Source organism: Podarcis bocagei, assembly GCF_964188305.1.
Source record: "Podarcis bocagei genome assembly, chromosome: 3".
NCBI lineage: Eukaryota > Metazoa > Chordata > Lepidosauria > Squamata > Lacertidae > Podarcis > Podarcis bocagei.
The window spans coordinates 55,847,395-55,868,322 of NC_138127.1; the positions used below are offsets into that span (position 1 = coordinate 55,847,395).

Here is a 20,928-nt window from a genome sequence, read left to right on the forward strand (position 1 = left end):
TAGTCTGACTGTTCAGGCATAATGATAAGCTGTGCTTTGCTGCAAACAATCCTGGAGGAATCATGCATCTGAATGCATTCATAGATTCATAGAATGCATTCATCTGATTGTCTCATTATTCGAAGTGTTTATCTTGGATGTAAAGGGTCTGTGCCTTCATTTCTCTCCCGGCGGGAGTGGTCAGATGGAGAGGAGTGAGAAGAGATTGGGGAACTGGAGGAGTCCAACCGAGGAGAGTGTCCCAGCAAAGTGGGAGGCAGTGACCAGGGCATGTTGGAAGACTCATACACTGGGAAGGGGCCCAGCAGATTGGCAGGTGGTGGACCCAGCTGGACCCAGAGTAGGAATTGAGTGGGTTGTCAGAACAACCCATCACAGAATCATTGGATGGCCCTGGTGTGACATCCCAGCTGGTTGATATGGCTCCAGCCCTGCCCTCTGTGAGGTAACAGCCTTCATTCTCAGGGGGGGCACCTAGGGGTACATCTGGCAGTGATCTTTCCCCATTGTCTCCACCTCCTAGGATGCACTCAGCCTACATGGGCGAGCACTCATTTGCTTGCCCAGTCCCAAGGCTTGGGATGCCAACCACGTGAATGACTATGCCCACCCCTCTCTTCAAAAGGAGAGTCATTGGGACGCGTCAGGTGTTGAATGTCTTACTTCTAGCCATGTGCCAGAGCCCTTCCGTGCTTTTTGATTGTATAGCCTGTCACTTGACTTATTTCTGGGCACTGTAGTGAATTTTAGAATAAAGTATTCAATCATAATGGAGTCCCGAGGATCAAGTCTGCAAGTCGGAGCCAGAACAGTGCTGTACCAGTGAGCTGTGGTCTGTCCCAAGGAAATGAAAAGTGATGTGCCTTTAATCTGATTGTGGCATTTTGTCACTTCCTATGTTTTATGTGAGACCTAGTTGTTGTTTTTTTGAGGAGGGACCAACAAGACTTTAGTGAATTAGCTGAATAAGCAATACTTGCATTTGTAGAATAATGACTGGAAAAATTAGCAGTGTGGAAGTCTGCACTGAATTGCAAAATGACATGCATCTTACACAGAAAGGTACAGTTAATAAGATTTCCAGTTTTGGCTATGTGTGTGGAAAGTGAGGTGGAAGAGTTCTTTAATCATTCACTTTACCGTTTCTCCTTCTTTGCCCTGTTTTTATTGTTTGTGCACTCCTGTTTTTGTAGTTTTCCCTGAGAGTGATGGTCAACCTTTGAAATTCTTCTGAGTGAAGTCAGAAGAAACTTGGCTTAGTGCAAGAGCAGCATCTTTACCTTCCCCATATTGTTATAAGCTTCACAGTAGTTTGGCCCACAGAATAACTCAGATAAAGTAAGTTCCCAATCTTCTCCTTGTGGCTGTGCCGGGGGAGGGGAAAGGTTAGGAGCAACTGCAAAACCTGCCAGGCCCCAAGACATTTCACTGCCTGAGGTGGACAAGATGTCTGCCCCCATTTAGTGTCCAGAAGCCAATCGGAATGGCAGCTGATTCTTACTTTAGCACTGATGATGCACTTCAGGAGTGCAGGGTAGACACACACTTCTTTCTCCTCACTCCACAGCAGATCCTGCCTAGGCCCTTTCCTGTAACAAAAAAAAACATGGTTTATCAATACATTCAAAAGTGTATGTCTGATTACATGGGTTGAGGTACTAAGAGAGGAAGCATCTGTAGTTTCCTCTGCTCTGTCTTTCTTGCAGCCACCAGGACTTCCGTCAAAAGAAGAGGAGGGCAGAGAGGTTGATGTGACCATCAGGTAGCTGCATTTTCAATCAGTTACTTGGAACACTTAAAAGGACAGCAAGTCAACATTGCTCCATCTCTGATTGCAGACCTAGTTGCCATGGAAGTTGGTGGGGCTTCCAAATCAGCACTAACCTAACTTACTTCATTTCACGTGGTTGCTGTGAGGATAACATGTCCGAGGGTCCTATGTGCATGCCAGCTCAGGTGCTAACTGTGGAGCAGCAGCTTCAAGGCCTCTGTTACCCTCCCTTGAAACCATGCTGGGCCAGACAGCCCTTCAAAGAAAACATGCTTTCAAAGAGGGGACAATCCTGTGAAAGCCCTTCAATTCAATCACCTTGCCTCTCCATTACTGCTAGTAGGGATGGGAGAGAAATTCAATTCAGTTTGCATCTATAGGCAAATATACCTAATTTGCACTTTATAAAACAATATGTGAACAATACTGTGATCCTTCACAATGCATACTTTTTTTTTTGAACTTTTCAGTGTAGTTCTCAAGCCAAGTAATGCGTACAAAATTGCATATACAGTGGTACCTCTACTTACAAACATGATCCATTCCAGGGTGCCGTTTGCACCCCGAAAAGTCTGTAAGTAGAGCAGCGCTTCTGCGCGGGCGTGTGATGCAATAGAGCACTCCTGCGCATGCCAAACCATGAAAAATGTCAGGGGAAACCCAGATGTATGGCAACATGGTGGGAAAAGCAGGGGAGTTTTCAGGACCCACCCGATTCTCACAACTGTAATCTGTTGCAAGATAGAAAAACTCAACAATTTGGGAATGCTCCAATTGAAGTATTAAAATGATTGTTAAATTATTGAAATGTATAAAATTGAAAATCATAAATAAAAAATTAAAAAAATAAAAATTGGGTTTGTTTCCAAAAACTTTCCAGGTGTTAGGAATTTTCCTTTTTGAAATATGGCAACCCTACATTATGCAAGGGGAAATCGCTTTGTAAAATGTACTAGGGAAAAATTGATACAAAAATGTGTGTTAGGCGAAATTTGCACTAAAATGTAGCTGAATTTTCATGAGGACTAGTTTGTTTGTTTTTGAGTTCATAAACTGATGTGGAAATGTAAAGAACTGGACTCATAAGTGGGAAATGAGGAAATGAGAGAATGACCAATCTCCAACTACTGGTATAAGGGTTTTTTTTGTTGTTGTTATCTCTTTAGTGACAGCCATGCTAGACACTGGAATGGGTATGAACTAGATTCTGGAGAAGTTAATTGACTTCCCATTCTGTTCTCTCCTAATTGTTCTTAACTAATGTTGGAATGACTGACCACATCTATTATTTGGATGAGGAAAAAAGGTTGGTACTACTGTACTTAGCTTTAAGAAGCCCCTGCAAAGAGACTTTTGCATTGGTTTCCAAATCTTTTAATTTTGCAAAAACTTTTTTTAAAAAAAGTAATATGGAAAGCCAGGCAACCGGATCTCAAGCTTTATAATGAACAATTACATATAAATCAGGCTTACCACTGGCCACAGATGTGCTGCCCAAAATTCTTGGCATCAGCACGGTGAATTCTGGCATGCTTTCCCATTGTCTTATGGCAACCAATGGAAGAATTCCTCTTTATGTGCAAAAAAAGGAATTGCTCTGCGACAGACAAAGAATTTATACAGAGGTTGGCTTAATCCTTTAAATTGATGGGCTATATTCCAAAAGAGGTCAACTTCCTTAATCATCAGTGGCAGACATAGATATGTATTTTCTTTAGGGGGGCGGGTCAGTATCTACATAGCAAAGCATTAGGACAGTGGGTTCCTGAAGATGGCATATGGGAGGCAGAGTGTCAATTAATTTGTTCTAGAAAATCTACCTATAAGTTAAAGGCATTTGGCTCATTTGCTTTGGCTGAATGCTTGCTTGTTTATTCCTGTTCAAGCATTTTGTGGCCTTATCATGCCATCAGTCTAATTCAGCATAGTCTAGTCTGACTGGCAAAGACCTCCCCCCTAGTCTCAGGATAAGGTTTTTCTCAGCCATCCCACCAGAAGCCCCTCTAATTGGGAAGGACCAGGCTGATGCCATTTGACCTAGTTAGGCTGATGCAGAGGCTTCTAATTGCCTGCCTGTTAGAATGGCTGAGGGTAAGGATTTCTATTTCCTGGTGAGCTTGAAGGGAGTTCTAAATCCTCTGCACACACCTTCTCAGGTATTATTAAAGGTTAGGTCAGGGGGTGGGCAACCTCAGGTCCAGACTCTTCCTCAGGTTACAACCCTTCCCATCCACACTCTCCCCTTCAGGCTACATCTATCAAGGGCCTTGTTTCATATCCTCCTTGTGGGTTTTCCCCTGGCTGGAATCTGTCCCCGAACTCTGATGACAGCCCTTTCTTGCCTGAAAGGAGGATAGAAGTGTATGTGTTTAAAACTGGGCCTATTGCACAAAGGTAAAATTTACACTTATTGCCCTGTTGAATCTGGTGCCCACTGCTAACATGTTGGCTCCCATAAGCTTGCGCAGGAGGGAATACAGCTTTTGGGCTGGAAAATCTCCTTGACCTCTTTCACTCAGATCTGCAGATTTCTTGTTCTGCATTCCCTGACAGTCCAGACAGTGCCTCTGAAAGACCAGAGACCATCTTCACGACATCCACTCTATGCATCCCAGCAACGCCACCACAACCTATCCCCATTTGCACGCATAGCAAGAATTGTGAAACTACCCTTTGAAAAGATACCTGCATCATCAGCCTTGCCATTATGACTATTTTTTATTAACTATGCAGGGTGGCTTACAACAATTTGAAATTCAGTCTTGAAACAGATTACAGTTGCAAGAATCGGGTGGGTCCTGAAAACTCGCTTGACTGCTTCCCTGTAAACACATGGTTGCTACATGAGGACAATATCCCCAGTTAAAATGGTTGTGGGAACGGGCTCAAAATGGCTCTATTAAGGACAATCTCCACAGAAATCAGCTGCCAAGATTAATTGTTCTCCAATGCAACTGTTGCCATGGAAAAATAATAGGAACAATAACGGCTGAGTTGAAAGTTCTGCCATGAATATATTTTAAGCAGGCATTGAAAACTGTGTTGTTTTTTGGTGGGCATTTTTGGTTGCTGTTAATTCTCTGGTAGGTTTCTGCTCTTTTTATTGCTTTGCTGCTTGTTTATCTTACCTCACTTTGCTATTATTTATTTTAGGGATTTTTTAAAAGCTGCCTTGAATTGGCATTTTGCTTAGAAAGGCAGATGTAATACGAATAAATAATTTAAGTAAAAAGGTGTGTGAAAGGGAGGGTGAGAGGAATCAAAACACTTATAGAAAGCTAGATTTCATGCCTGTCCACTGATGTTTGCAGTGCTGCTTGTCTGCTGCTTTGGAACTGTGGTTTGTTTTTACAGCACCTTCTTCCTCATAATGTCATTATACAGGCAGGCAGCTTTTGCTATATGCCAACATCACTAGGACAGGGAGGGCAATGCCTGTTCAGGAATCATTGCCCTAACTCTGGATTAGGGATGGGGGAGAATAATAGAACTGTAGCATTGGAAGGGACCCTGAGGGCCATCCAGTCTAACCCCCTGCAATGCAGGAATATCATCTAAAACATCCATGACAGATGGCCATCCAACAGAGGTTGCTTTAAAACCTTCAAGGAAGGAGAGACCACCACTATCTAAAGGACTGTGCTCCACTGCTGAGCAGCTCTTACCATCAGAAAGCATAGCTGATATCCTCTTTCTTGTAACTAGAAGTCTCATTTTTTAGACTTATTTTCTTTTATCCCTGCCCCTTAGTCTCTAGAAGGGCAATAGACTCCTCTAGCAGACTTCTTCCTGGATGAATAACAGACTCATATAAAAACCTTGCACTCTGTAAATTAATGCAAACTTTTATATACTGTGCTCTGCTTTTAAATGTCAGCGTTCTTCTCTTTCAAATGTACCACATTTTCATAACCGGCACATTTCAAACTCTTGAAAACTTAAGGCGGCAAGCCAGAATTAGGGCTCTGTGTAAAACATATGTATGAAATAGGTTGCCTCTTGAGAAATATAGAAAACCGAGAAGAACATAATAAACACCATGGGCCACAAGCTAAGCATGCTGTAGCTAATTATGTCCTTCTTCTCAATTTGGCTTTTAAAAGGCTTGATGGTGCCCTTGGTGGAGATATCATCTCAAGTATATGTACCCTGGCAGGTATCAGGGCCAACCCAGGGTATTTTGCTGCCTGGGACAAAGGACAATATTGGAACCCCACCCTTCTCATACCTGCCAAGTGCCCCGGAAAAAACAGGACATCCCATTTTTTCTTGTGAGATCGTGGCGGCCATTTTGGGTGCCATAACCTTGCATGCCCTTGCACTGCAGTCTTGCCCTGAAAACGTGCTTTTTTGGGGGGGACGACATGATACTGCGTGGTGCCGAAAACACATGGTTTTGGGTGCCACATGAGATGTCCCCCTAAAAAGGGAGGGGTTTCAGGGTGAGAACGAGGCATGGGTCCTGGGACTCACTCGGGAACATGCCCTGGAAGGCGCATGTCCAAGTTTGGGGTCTGAAAAAGTTGAACCGTAAAATTCTCAGGGTACCCCAGTAAGGCCTACTGTCATCTGTAACACTGGGCAACAATTTTTTACCTTTTTAATGTTGTCTAGATTTCTACAACTGATTTAGGGTATTTTTGCACTGCTGAATCAGGAAATGGCATCCATTTCTCTCCATCAGGTCAGGTTTACTGTAAACTGAATGGTGGGCATTGATAAAGGTAAGTACACGTAAACTGCATGTTGCTTCACCATTTTTCAAACTTCAGGGCTTGAACTTCCGTTTCTTGGAACTCCAGGAATGCTCAGCGGCAGGGAGGTCTCTCTTCAGAGTCCAACAGTAGTCAGCCATCATGACTGCTTCCCAGCGACCCTGATACCTGGTCTCCATCTCTTTCATGTCCTGATGGAATCTCTCCCCCTGCTTGTCACTCATTGAACCCAGGTTCTCAGGAAACTGGTCCATATGTGAAAATAGGTAGTGCATCTTGATGCTCATGTTGCAGCCCAGGTTTCTGAAAGCAGTCAGCATGTTGTTGACAAGTTCTGTATAGTTTCTGGCCTTATTGTTACCAAGAAAGTTCTTCATTACCAGAACAAATGCCTTCCACGCTTCCAGTTCCACTTCATTCATTGAGTTTCCGAACTCTGGATCTCTGATGAGCTGACGGATCTGAGGACCGTCAAAGATGCTTTCAACCTCTCCATGGTCAATCCTGGAAAAGCCTGGCACAAGTAGTGAAACAGTCACCATCCTTGTCCAGAGCCTTGGTGAACTGCTTGATTAAGCCGAGCTTGATGTGCAGCGGTGGGAAGAGTATTCTCTCTCTGTCCACCAGAGGGTCATTGATGACATTCCTTTCTTTGCAAGGCACCAATTCCTCCCGCACAGGCCAGTCCTTCTTCGTGTAATGCTGAGCACGGTCCCTACTATCCCACATGCACAGAAAACATGGGTACTTGGTGAAGCCAGACTGTTGTCCCAACAAAAAGTTCACCATCTTCAGGTCAACACAAATAAACCACTTATGCTGATCATAACCAATTTTCTCCAGCACATACTTCACCGCTTCATAGTTCTCCTTCAGTGTACTCAAGTGAGCCAGGGGTATAGAGGCAAACTGGTTGCCGTTGTGTAGCAGAACACATTTCAGTGATCGCTTGCTGCTGTCAATGAACAGTCTCCAATCTTTGAGTTCATACTGTGGCACTCCAAGCTTGAGCAGAAGCTGCACAATATCTGCACAGTACACCAAGTCCTTCTCTTCCGAGAAAAAACGGATGCCTGTTGCGGAAGAAGCTGATGCGAGCACTGTCAGAGAAGAGGTTCTTTTTCCTTCAATCTGGATGCCAACAGGTCGGCAGAGTCCTTTGACAAGCTGAGGTCGCGAACTAGATCATTCAACTCCTTTTGGGAAAATGGATGTGGAGCATCATCTTCAAGAACCACTTCTTCATGTCCTTCAACACTGGAGGCATCTTTGTCACTAATGTCAGGAAGTTCTCCGAAGATAGGCACTGGAATTTCATCACAATGAGCTACAGGACGACGTGCTGATTGAAGATCAGGATACTTCGTGGGGCGGCTGCCCCATTAACTTAGTTTTGATCCCCCAACTTTATGCTTTGCCGCACCAATTTATGGAAGATTTCGAGGTTTTATGACTTCAAACTGATCCCTTTTCGACATAATCACCCAGAACTATCAGACCTGAATACTTCTTGTCATTAAAATAATCATTTCCAATCAAAATTATTCGACATGGCATTTTACCCCCACCAACTTCTTCTAAAATGCTCCACACAAGCGTACATGTGAACAAAAACGTAAAAAAACAACATGTGGCCATAGCTCAAAAACTTGACCTGATTGAGCAAAACCAATGTGATTTTTGGATTCAGTGCATCAGATTCGTCCTAAATCAACTGAAAAAATGCAGACAACAAATTTGTTGTTGACCAGTGTAATCAATAAGATTGTGGCCAATTTAATCCCAAGATCTTGTCATGTCGATTTTGTTGCTGCTACATAACTGCCCCCCTTTCTGGTTGTCAGGGGACACTGTGTGTAGGCCCGAAATAGCAGATCTGATCGATTTGGCTTCAGATGCAAACTGAATCAAATTTCTTCCCCAGCTCTACTTGAGACAGTATATATTTACTATGTACACTACGCTCCAATGTTTTACATGTTCATATAACAGCATGACATGTGCATGTAACAAATGTATGCTTGGCACCCTGTGCACCATGCAGTTACGCATACCAGAGAGCTGCGATAGGTTGCATTTCCATGTTACATGTACATGCAGTAGTGGCAAGTTTTCTGCTGTGCAGAACTGTTGAACTTTAGATCTGGAAGGAACCTTGAAAGTCAATCTGGTGATGCAGAGACCCTCTGGGTGCTAGGCATGGGTTGCCCCTCTGTGAGCGTTTGCCCTTGTGGACCCGGCACTGAAAGGCAAGCTGCACGCGGAAGATTGTGCTGCTGCCCGCAAATCTTGATGGATCTGGGATGGGATACAGAATGTGTTGAAAGAACAAGATGGAATGGTCTCTTGGCTTTGGAAAGGAGAGTCGCAGCTATCTTCTGGGCTGATATCGGACAGCTGGAATTCTGCAGCTGCTCTCAGCATTGGCTCATCCTTTCCTTCAAACAAAAAAAGAAAGGTTTAGCAGCAGTTAAAGGCTATGAAGAAAGTTTCAGAAAGTGGGACTTTTACCCCACCATTTCTGAAATATACTCAGAGTCGAGAGTGGATTTCATGCTCTTTATTCAGCTCATAGTGGTGAGGAGGAATGAAAGTTTCCCCAATGTATCTGCCTTATATACATTATTTACACAATAGGCTGCACGTGATTGGCTAATTCCGGAATTCTCCTGTAGGCCAATCAGGTTGTGGATTCACTTCCATCTGGAGCTGGATTGGGTGGCTCCTGCAGACCAATCATACTGCTGCATTGCTCTAGGACCAATCAGACTGCTGCATTCTGAATCCTATTATTCTAGGACCAATCAGGCTACTGCATTTTGGATCCTATTGTTCTGGGACCAACCAGACTGCTGCATTTTGGATCCTATTCAACTCAGTACATAACAATTTCCAAACGTGGGGTAAAACAAAGGGCGAATTTAAAGCTACTGGGAGAGATTTAGCACTAAGCAGGATGAGGTGTTGTTGATGTGTAATTATATATTTCTCTTTATTATAATTTTTTTTGTAACAAGCATCCAGGGGGGTAGTGATGGAGTTAGATCAGGACTGCATTGCTGAGGGGTGGATTTTTAACCCTTTTCACCTTGCTTCCCCTCCCCTAATGCAAATCCGCCTCCCAAAGTTGCTATAATTTGCCTCAATAGAGAACACAGTCATATCTTACAACAGGGCAAGCTTTTGGAGGCATTTACATCATTAAAAACAGAACAGGAGAAGGCTTAACTCCACCCAGCAACATGGTCTCAATCCAGTTTCTCCTCCCTGCAGTGGCTTGCAAATAAATAAATAAATAAATAAATAAATAAATAAATAAATAAATAAATAGTTGAGAGATCCCATGGCATGGCTTTCATGATTTTTATAGGAGTTAACACTGAGCAGATAGAAAATTTCCATCTGATAGATAGATAGCATTTCCATCTGTATAGTCAGATGAAAAAGAAGACAGAACTCCAGTGATTTTTGCTGATAATGTAGCTTCAGAGAGGAGATGTAAACACTGTGTTGCTGAGGGTAATCTTTTCCCCTTCATCTGGTATTTATTATTATTATTCTTTAAAACTCACAAGGCTTTAAATCACACCATTAATGTAATGTGTAGTTAGGCCCTGGCTTAAACAAACTTCCGGATCAATCTTAGTGTGAGGGGAGAGTTTTCTTGTTGCTTGGAAATATACTCTAATCTCTTTTATTATGTTTGAGATCTGTTCAAAAGCTTGTGAATACTTTGATCTGCTACCCAAGTACAAAAAGAGCTTAGGGATGGGGAACCTGTGGATCTCCAGATGTCGGGAGTCTCACCATCCCTGGCTTAATGCTGCAGGAACTTTTCTAGATAAACACAGAGTTATCAGTGAAAAGTCATGCTCCAATAAACTTCTTTTGACATACCTATGCTTCAGACGTAACCTGGGATTTGTAAATGACATCTCTATGCTACAGCAGGTCATGTACATGTGACAGACAGGAGTGTTTAACGGAAATCCCAGAACCAAATACAGTTGCCAGGATTCTTTGGGGGAAGACACACAGGTTAACCTGGTATAGAAACCACCCTGGTCTCTAGCATCTTAGGCTTGTCTTTTTGCTATTTGTGTGGCATTTGCTTGCTTCTGTGTAGGCCTGGACACTTCATAGTTGCATCACTATTTACTGTACTATTTATTTTGCATACATCACATTTTAATGTGTTTCCTTTCCATTCCGATCTTCCTTCCACTCTTCCATTCTTCGCAAGCATAATTCTGTTTTGCTGTCTTATCAGGACACATTTCTGCTTATGCAAACCATTTCTGCCATTGAAAACCTGGTGGTCTTTGCAACTCAGCAGCCACTTTGGAGTGGTTAGGTTGGCTTTCAGACTTGCTAGCTCCACAGTTTTTCTACACAGAATGCATTCTGGGTCCTGGATTCCACTGGTGGAAGTTCTTGGGTTGGCAGACCCTTGGAATATTATAACAGAATAGCTGTGGTGTGACTGCTTGTTTGAGTGGTTTGTTTGTTTGCCTTTTTTAAAAAGAAGAAAAAATAATTCTTCTTCTCCAAAATATATGTTTGAACAGTCAGATGCATAGTGTACTCTATAAATAATAGATGAATCAAGTCTGTGCAAAGTTTAGAAAGGCAGCAAGATTCAGCCATTCCCCCACCCCATATTTTTAGGGGATTAGTTGTATATGACTGCATCTTGTGTTTTGTGTGTGGTCTAGTGAAATGCTTGCTCTATGCTGCAAGTTAGCCTGCCTTCCCTGTTTTGAGGTTCTCACATCTGTGCGTAAAAATCCTGTGCATATTTTCTAAAAAGTTAGTCTTGCTATATACAGTTCCTCCTGGAAAAGGGTGCATAGGAATCATGCTACATACCGTTAACTTGAATATAATTTCCCAGATAAGCCTTTTTGGCAATATTGTCATAGCTTGCTATATAGCCTTTGAGGTTGCAAGCCAGTATAGTGTGGTATAGAGCATTAAATCATGGCTGGGGAGACCCAGGTTCAGAGTGGGAGACAGCCCCACTCTCAGTCTATAGCCTACCTCACAATTATGTGAAGATAAAAGGTGGGGGAGGGGGACCACAATGTCCAGCAAGATGCCTACAGGAAGCTCACAACCAGGGCATGAGGCAATAGTCCTTGCTATTTCCTAATGACTGGTATTCAGAGGTATGGTGTCCATGATCCTCAAGGCAGCATATAGCCACCAAGTCTTGTAGTCTGTGATAAATCTATTCCTCCATTGATTTGCTTGTAAGAGCATAGGTCCTGGATAGATAGGGGGACCACCTATCACTGACCACAACTGGTGAATACAGCAGGGGAGGCCAATGGAGAGGCAGCAGCTCTCTTGATGGCCCATTTGGGCAAACTGGTTCTCTTGGTAGGGTGGCCAGATGCCAAAAAAAGCAAAAAAGAAAGAAAAAAGAAAGAAAGAAAGAAAGAAAGAAAAAGCAGACAACATCACCAAAAAAGAGGGCACATATTTGCGTAAAATTTACATGTACTCATGTATGTACCCATGCATATTTAGGAATAATTGCCCTAATTTAAATCAAAATAGAATACTCACTCTAGTGAAGAAATCTATGAGCATGTGACCTGTGTACCTGCTTAATATGCTGTCCAAGCACTAGCTGTTGATGGGCTTCTTCTGCTCTCCCTTATTATGGGTCTATATTTTTCAGCTGAACTTGGACTGGACAGCCCTTCAAATAGGGAGTGATATCTGTAAAGTAGAACACACTCTATCTCTAGGAGAAGGCGCTGCAGCAGGACTGAATCCCAATTCAGCCAGTAGTCTTCTGCAGATTTAAGAATGTCTGCTAAGACCTACACAGATGGTGTTTGGTTTTTTAGGTTTTTTAAAAGGAGAGCCTGCAGTGAAAATTTGAGCAGATAAGCAGTTCTTTGCCTAAAGCCGCATTTGTTTTAAATGCAATGCTTTCCATATGACTTTCTGGCTGATTTGGTTCCTTTTGTATCCTTTGTCCCGTGAAAACTCTTTATACTAATTCCAGTTGGAAGGCTGTGACGTTTATTGGTGGAGGCAAAACTGATCAACTGCAGACTCCCTTCCTGCCAAACCAAGCTAGCAAAAGTTCAGTGATATTATGTGGCCAGTAGGAATGTATTCAGTCTTCGTAAATAAGACTCATTTATTGCAGAATGAAGAGCCAGGAGAGATAGCAGTATGTGGATGTGCAAGGTCTGTAGATCTTGAACGTGATGCATTTAAAAACCTTAGAATAAAACCTGCTACATAATAGAATATTGAATAGCCCTGCGTTGCTGGCAAAATTGCATTATTGTTCATAGGACTCGTGCCTACTGTCGCATTCTTTGTGAGTTGCATTACAAGCCGCAGCGCCTGTAATCTAGACTTAACCGGCTGGTAAACCTTGGCCTATAACTACTTCTATGGGTTGCTGGAGGAATACAAAATGAACATACTGTAGTAGTTAGCTGCACTCTTCAAAGACAATTTACAACTTTTAAAAGAAAATACAGGAAATAAAAAGGCTGACTGAAAGGTTTTTAATTGAAGAAAGGGCAGTGGTTGCTGAAAGGGCAATCTGTTTGCCAGGTACTTTATTGTATGTAATAGCTGCCTAGAACATCACTTTGTAGTTTTAAAGGGGATATGGAGAGGGTAGAATGCTTTGGGTAAATATAGGTGAGGCCTGCAGCAAAATGTTGCAGTATGGAGTACTGCCTGATCAGCATTCCACTCGCTCCATTCTATTCCCCCCTCCTCTTACAGTCAATGAGCATTCTATTGCTATGGAGCATGCTCAGTCTTCATCAGGCTTTGTGTTTGCCCCCCCCCCCCCCCGCCCGCCCGCCCCGTCTAGCATTCCATGCATGGCTACTGAGCATGCATAGCCTTCATTGGAATTGGGTTGTTTAAGGGATTTCTCCTCCCCTTAATTGGGGGGAGTTTGCTTCAGTCTATAATTCATTATGTTTTCCTATTATTCCATTTCCTTTATGGATGTCTATTTGTGACTTCAAAGTGAGATTTCCATCTTCTACCCATTCGCAGCCTGTGTTGGAGATGCTTCTGCCACAATTTGTGTGTCTCCGTAGTTCAAAATACTTGGGAATGTGTGTTGACATTTGTTCTCTTTTTTGTCTCCCCAACCCCCTTTTTCCTATCTGCACATCACATAACCTATTTGCTTGTTGGAAGTAATGGCTGGTGACTGTATGTTTAACAAATGATGCAAATTTAGCTGTTGTATCCTGAGAGTTGTTGTTGGATATATACTGTATTTTTCCGTGTATAAGACTAGGGTTGGTTTTTTTTACCCAAAAATTAGGTTTAAATTGGGGCTCGTCTTATACACAGGTAGTACTGAGGGCTGTTTTCTTAATTTGGAGTCCCCCAAAATAGGGGCGTCTTATACATGGGGGGCGTCTTATACACGGAAAAATACTGTACTATGTAACTTGTGCCTTCCTAGAACTACCATGCTTGCAAACATCTTGCAACCATGATTTCAGGGTATCTGTTATAATATGCCACAATGGGCATATTATTGTCCCTATTTTCCAGGGATAGTCTCAGATTTACAGAAACTCCTGGTTTCTGATTTGATCCTGGAATGTCCCACTTTTCCTTAGGATGACCCTATTTTCATTGGAGAAATGTTGCCGGGTATGGAGTTATCTGACCCCTGAGAAATCTGAAGGCAGCCCTGTACAGGGAAGTTTTAAAATGTTTAAAGTTTTTATTATGTTTTTATTTGTGTTGGAAGCCACCCAGAGTCGCTGGGGCAACCCAGTCAGATGGGCTGGGTGGGGTAGAAATAATAATAATAATAATAATAGGACATCCCTATTTTCATCGGATAAATGTTGGAGGGTATGGTTCTTGTTTTGTTCACCTCTAAACAAATCAGTTTCAGTTCCTTGCCATAAACTGTCAGAGATGTCTCTAAGTGTCATTGGCTCCTGGCATTTCCTTTCTGATATTCCAAACACGTGGAACATCTGGACACCATATCTGAGTATTCATGCCTGGCCAATTTAGTATGTCATTTCCCTCCCCCTGCTTTTTTTGCACAATACAATGCCAAAGCATCCTGTCTGAATCTTCTTTAATATGCCTGGTGTCAGTGGTTTTTGGAATAACGATCCATTCTCCTTAGAGTACAAGTCCCCTTTCTGTTGTTAACTCTGCTTTGATGCTCCAGAAGTCCTTAATTTCCCATTGCTCTTGAGACTTGATTTTGGGCCAATCTCCTTTTATCATCCTAATAAACTTTTTCATAGTTTCATCTTTGTTTCTTATTTCTTCCATTTTCTCTTCAGTGGCTGGAATGCTTGTGAATATCATGTGTCAAAGAGTGAGTCGGCAGTAAATCACACGGTCAAAGTTGGAGTTAACGGTTTATTAGCAAAAACACAATCTTCACAGACTGGGCTGAGAGTCAGGCCTAATGAGCACAGCAGCTCATCTCTGATAGGTCTGGCCACATTAATCAGTTGCCCAGACTGAAAGTCCTCACCTCCCCACACCACAGCCGTCAAAGTCCCTTCCTCTCCAGGGGTTTCCTAACAATCAGAGACTGCCCCTGCGTGTTCAGCCTGCCACTGCTCTGCCCATTTCAGCTCTCTTCTGGTTCTGGGAGACAATGGGGGAAGAGAGCTTGTCACAGAAGGATGGGGAGAGACCCATGGCTCTTCACCAGCCTGACTGATCTCTGCCTCTTGGCCTCCCTTCTCCCACTCTCCTGTTTCAACTTCTGCCTCTGATTCTGGACTTCTCCCAGCTCACTAAGCCCTGTTACCTCTTCCCAGTCTTCTCCCTCTTCTATCTCTGACCACTCGTCGTTGTAACATCGCTACTCCCCAGGCTCTGAGCCTTCTTCCCTTGGTGGTTCCATGGCTGATTCCTCCCACCATCCCTCTGCGTCCAACCTGTCCATGACATCAAGTGTACTTGCTGCTCCTTTGTAGCAGAGGCAGTTAACCTATGGCCCTCCAACGGTTGTTGGACTTCAGCATCCATCAGTCCCAGCTAACTGATGGGAGGTCTATCCTGACAACACCTGGGGGGCTATGAGTTTCCCACCCACTGCTGTATAGCATTCTTTCTAGGTAGAAATGTTTTGGTTGAAAAGTTTGCTTGATTTATTTCTGTCCTTGGTTTATAGCTAGTTTTTCAGACGATATTTCAGAAGCAGGGGCAAACATTGTTTACAATCTGGCTGCACAATCTGGCTCAAGTTGGCACCTCAACTTGAGGCTTCTTCAGTGTGTTCTCCAGTGGCTTGTGGTCTGTCTTCACCATAACTGTTGTTCCACCTTAGTTGCATTGATGGATATTTGCACAATCTACCACAATTACAAACATTTCTTCTCATCCCTAAGCCTCCACCACTTGTGTAAAGTTAACTTATCACTGCTAACCCTGGAGAAAATCTGACTAAACAGTTAAACATTCCCAATATAGTTTCCATCTCTGATATGGATGTTGAGGTTTCCAGTTGTTATATTGCTGCAGTTTTGCTTTAGATCTGGTTTTATTTCTTTTGGAGCCAGTATAAGGCCAAAAAAGTAATATTGCTGATCTTTATCTGCATTTTATTTTGATTTAGTTTCTGGGTTTTTCTTTCTGCATCTTTGCAGCTGTGTTGTCTGGTTTTGTTTCTTCCACATAGAGGCATGCATTAATGTATCAACAGTAATGATTTTGACACCTGGTAATTCAAGGATGGAGAACCTATGGCCCTCCAGGTGGTGCTGGGCTCCAACTCCCACCAGCCCCAGCCAGCTTAGCCAATCATCAGGCATGATGGGAGTTGGAGTCCAACAACACCTGGAGTGCAATAAGCTCCCCATCTGTACTGTAACCCTTCTACTAATCAATGGATTTTCCTTTGAAAGATTCCTGGGTGGAGGAAATTCCTAAAGGCACCCTGCTGAAGTTCCATCAGCCTTCAGTGCATTGACTTGTGTCAGTTGGCTGGTTCTTAATCTAGCATCAGCTGCCAGTATCTTGTTTGTGCATTCAATATATTTAAGTCTTTGGCTTGTGACAGCTTGTATGTAAGAAGCTTGTAGTTTGCTGTCAAATTTAAATCTCTTGGATTGAAGACGTTAACTCTGCAGCCACCATAGAGTTTACCCAATCTGCCACTTCGTCTGCACTCGCCAGTACTCCAGTTTGCACCATGTTCCATTTCAGTTTTTCTCTTTGAGAACAAGATTAATGTTTCCAAGTGCATGAACAACTGGTTATGCTTCTGGCTTCAACTCTGTTTGACACTGGTTTGGTGCACAGCCTAGATCTGCAAATTCATCTGCAAGCATTCTTTCCGTTTTTGCTTTCTTGGGGCCAAACTATACCTTGTGCTTTATGCATTGCATGAAGTGCCATCTCCATTTTTCTTGGCTCACTTACAGCCATAGAGGGATTTCAGTTGTTACTGGAGCCACAGTGTACAAGGAGAGAAGGTTTATCACTTCCCTCCCTAGCCGTAAGCACCAATCGCCCCCCTTGCAGTGCTACAAAGTTTTGTACAAAAGTTCTCATTGGCACCAAAGGGTACTGCCTTTTTTTTTTTTAACCAATGCTTTCAAGGCAGACAGATGCCAACAACGATAATAGCCATGATGGTGGTTTTTTTTTGGGGGGGGGGAGATGTTATGACTAGAGAAGGAAGGGATCAGCCTTCCCCTCCTCATGCAGGCCAAAGACTTTTCATATTTGGTCTAAAGGAATGTGATTGTTTATCTTGTCCCATATCTTATGATAGGGCAGAGCTACATATTGTATATAGCTCTGACAACAAAAAGTCTGTAGAGACTAACAGATTGATTACGGAGTAAGATTTTGCAAACTAGAATCCACATCTTCAGCTGGCATGCGATATACAAGGGTAGAGAAAAAAATGGGGCCAAATGACTCTGAAATGTAAAAATAATAATTGTGTGGGACCACTCTATGTACAGCTTAAAAGAAGCACTGTGACCATTTGCAACAGCAATAATTGGTGTTTCTCAGCTGTTGTTCTGAATAGTCAGTTTACTTACCTTAAGCTTTCTATAGAATTGTCACAGTCCTTTTGCATTTTGTAGCCATTCCTTCCTGATTTTTTCTCTATACTCCCTTCCTCTAGAGTAACATAGCATGGGTACTCTCCAGAAAATGAGGTTGTATGATTTTTTTTTTAATCATGTAAAACACCTGTAGTTGACTTTCAGTTGGGAAGGGAAGGGAAGGGAAGAGGTAGAAAAGTGAGCGTTCAGCCCTTTCCTTCCCAACCACTCAAAATCTTACAGTTCTTTATAGACAGCCAGGCCTTATCAAAGCTAAACAGCCAAACTCATTTCAATAATGGGTGGGTGTATGGTAGCTGCCCTTGCTGAATCCTCAGATTCTCAGGGAGCAGAGCAATGAGCTGCTGGCAGTGGCAGAGCTTCATGCTCCAGCACCGGGGGGCAGAGAGCAGGTGGGGGCTGGGCTGGCGCACATCTGGGGGTGTGGCATGCCACTTGCAGGGGTGTGGCACCCAGCGCGGATGGGTGTGCAGCTGCGATGGCACTCCACTGGGATCGCACTGCCGGGGACGGTGTGCTCCACCCGCACTCCTCTTCCTCCGCCAGTGGCTGCTGGCACCTCCTAATCCCTTCAATGGTTGTCAACCTGGTGAACCCTAAGCCTTCTTGGGAGTAGTGTAGAATCAGGAAGCCCCACCGGACCCTTAAAGTGATGAATTGGTTATTTATCCTCCTTGCACCACTGCTTCATTTCTCTAGCCTTATCTCAGATTCATCATTTGTCAAGCTTGTCTGCTCAATGAATAAATCGCGAAGGTAAAAAAAGAAAGAAAAAAGGTGCCGCTTATGTTGAATAGTTAACACACGAAGAGCGCTTAAGAGTAACTCTTGATTTGTGTGTTTGTGTGTTTTTACGTTTTTTTGAAGAGAAGGAAGTGCCAAGCAGACCTTTAAGAGTGCGCGGCCGACCATCGTCAGCTGACAGGGCGTTTGTTCGGTGGAGGCCACCCCATTCTTCAGGTTCAAGGAGCCTACGCAGATATCCAGGTTACCTCTTGGGATATGGAGAGAGCAGCAGAAAGATGAGTTATAAGCCACTGCCAAAAGAAGAAAGAAGTCATGAGGTTAAAAGATTAGGTAAGTCAAGGCCAAAGTTTATTTCGCACAAAATAATGTTTGGCACTTTTGTTTGGGATGATGAAGCATCGGGTTGGGTTCAACTAACCAGGCGCCCTAGCGGAAGCCAATGCAAGGGCACCCAGTAGTGCAATAGGACTCCCCCCCCCCCGTGCTATCCCCTGTGCCACTCTAGAGGGTCAGGAGAATGCCCAGTGGGGTGTGGGTGTGTTCTGCTGGGCAAGTGGAAACATTTGTGCTGATTCCTTCTCCCTAGTAATTTGGTTCAGTGGGTTAATTCACTCATTAGAGCAGATTCCTGAAAGTGTCTAATACACTTATATCTAGAATGTGACTGCATGTGTTATGATCTGCTATGTAAGCAGTTCTAGGTGTTTAATTAAGCAAAAGGGAAATCTTGACCAGGACAAAAAAGGCAATGGCGTGTATCCAACTAAGTTCTCCTCAAAGGTGACCCATTGAAATCAATGAGCCCAAAATCATCATGCACATTACTTTCACTGGGTCCACTCTGAGTATGACTACTATTATGCTGAATTACTCAAACTAAGTTGCAGTAACTTCATAGAAGAGGTAGCTTATAATTTTTGTAATGTTTCAGCTAAATTGAGTGTTAGCAAGCCAAGTATTACTCCACTTACAACAGTTTAGTGGAGATAAAACTTGGCAACAGTATTAGAACCAGTAGGTTTCATTGGTTTAATTGACTCAAGCTTCAGTTAATTAGTCAGAGGGGTCCAGTTTCAAATATTAGGGGTCAATTTTAAGCAAAAGAGCTTCAAATTAAGGGCAAACTTGCACTTTGTTTAAGCCTCATTTGGTTCTGATGTTACATCCTCCACATCTTTAGAAGTTGTGTGCCACATTTTAAGAAAAAACATCAACAAACTGCTCACTGAATCGCCAGACAAAGAGAAGACAGAATCATAGAATTGTAGAGTCGGAAGGGACCCTGAGGATCATCTAGTCCAATCCCCTGGAATGCAGGAATCTTTTGCCCAATGTGGGGTTTGAACCCATGATTCTGAGATTAAGTATCTCATGTTCTTCCCACAAGTTATCCCAACCAACAGAAGTTATCAAAATTTGTCCGATGGGTTTGCATAGCCCCTTGGTTAGTGTTTCCATATGAGGTAAAATGTAGAGGAATTTCAGAGTAGAACAGCTGAGGAATTTCCTACAGGAAAGCGTTCAGGTGTGGAAACCCCAAAGGTGATTCCTCTTTGAGAAAATTGCATGTGAGGTGTGGCATTATAATTCACTACACGGTGCATGACTGCTACTTCATACTCAAACTGAGACTCAGAAGAGAAGCTGGTTTAATTTCTGTGTAAACAGCGCAGGAAATCCAGCTGTAACTTGTTAGCTCAAGATGGAGCAATGGCAAATGAAGTCACCCTAAGCGGAGGTGGGAAGAGCAACTGGTGGGAAATTAAGGTTAGAGGCTCTTGTCCAAGTTCTAACCTCAAGATGGCTGTTCTGCCAGTCCGCCAATGCATGTAGGAATATGCGGAGCAAGGTGAAGGAGGTTGCCTTGAAGGAAGGAAATGACAATCAGCTTAATCTTAAAAAGCAAAACTCATATTGGCTGCAGCATAGCCAATGCAGATGTAATGGAATAATCTTATCTTCATGTGGTACAGTCTTAAACTATCTGATCTAATTTGTCCCCGGGGAAAAGAGATGAAATCCTAGTTACTTAGTGATGAATTGGGAACAGGTGGTGCAAGATAGGAAGCAGAGACTTTGGTTTTAGCTGGTTGACTTGTATAGTGTTGGTGTGTGTTGAGTAGTTCATACTGGTTTCAGCCCATGGCCCTGGTCACAGGGAATTGTGCCACATCCGTGGGTGGCTATGGAAACTAAAGAAGGCTGGCGTGGAACCATCATTCAATATTTTTAAAGAAGAAACCTGCTAGGATTCACACTTAATTGGATACTGTGCCCTCTACCAGTCTTGCAGCCTGTTCCCAGATGTGTGGAGGCTAGTTGGGTTCACTCAGGAGTCCAATAACATCTGGAGGGCCACAGGCTTCTCCACCCCACGCTTTACTGCATTTTAAGATTGATACTGACATTTCTAATTTAGGGTTTGGGGGGGGGACAAATGAATCACAGTATTCTATATTTTTGAGACTATGCCTGCTATAAATTACCGGTATTTAACTCCAGCCATTTGAGCTATTGATCATGGTTTACTAACATGAGAAGCCAGTCTGTAAGTGGCCATGATAGTAAAGAAAGAAGGCCCTGATTGAGGTCGCCCATCTGAGGTTGAGTGGGCTAAGGGGCTAAT

The 20,928-nt window shown here is 43.1% G+C and overlaps 1 protein-coding gene across 1 annotated transcript in view; it reads left to right on the forward strand.

Annotated features, from left to right (window-relative positions):
* Positions 1-20,928, forward strand: part of FNDC1 (fibronectin type III domain containing 1) — an 87,443-nt gene that overhangs the window by 18,660 nt on the left and 47,855 nt on the right. The window contains exon 2 of the mRNA XM_081187913.1: positions 18,423-18,632. Coding sequence (XP_081044039.1) covers positions 18,423-18,632 — 210 coding nt within the window. The remainder of the gene's footprint in view (positions 1-18,422; positions 18,633-20,928) is intronic.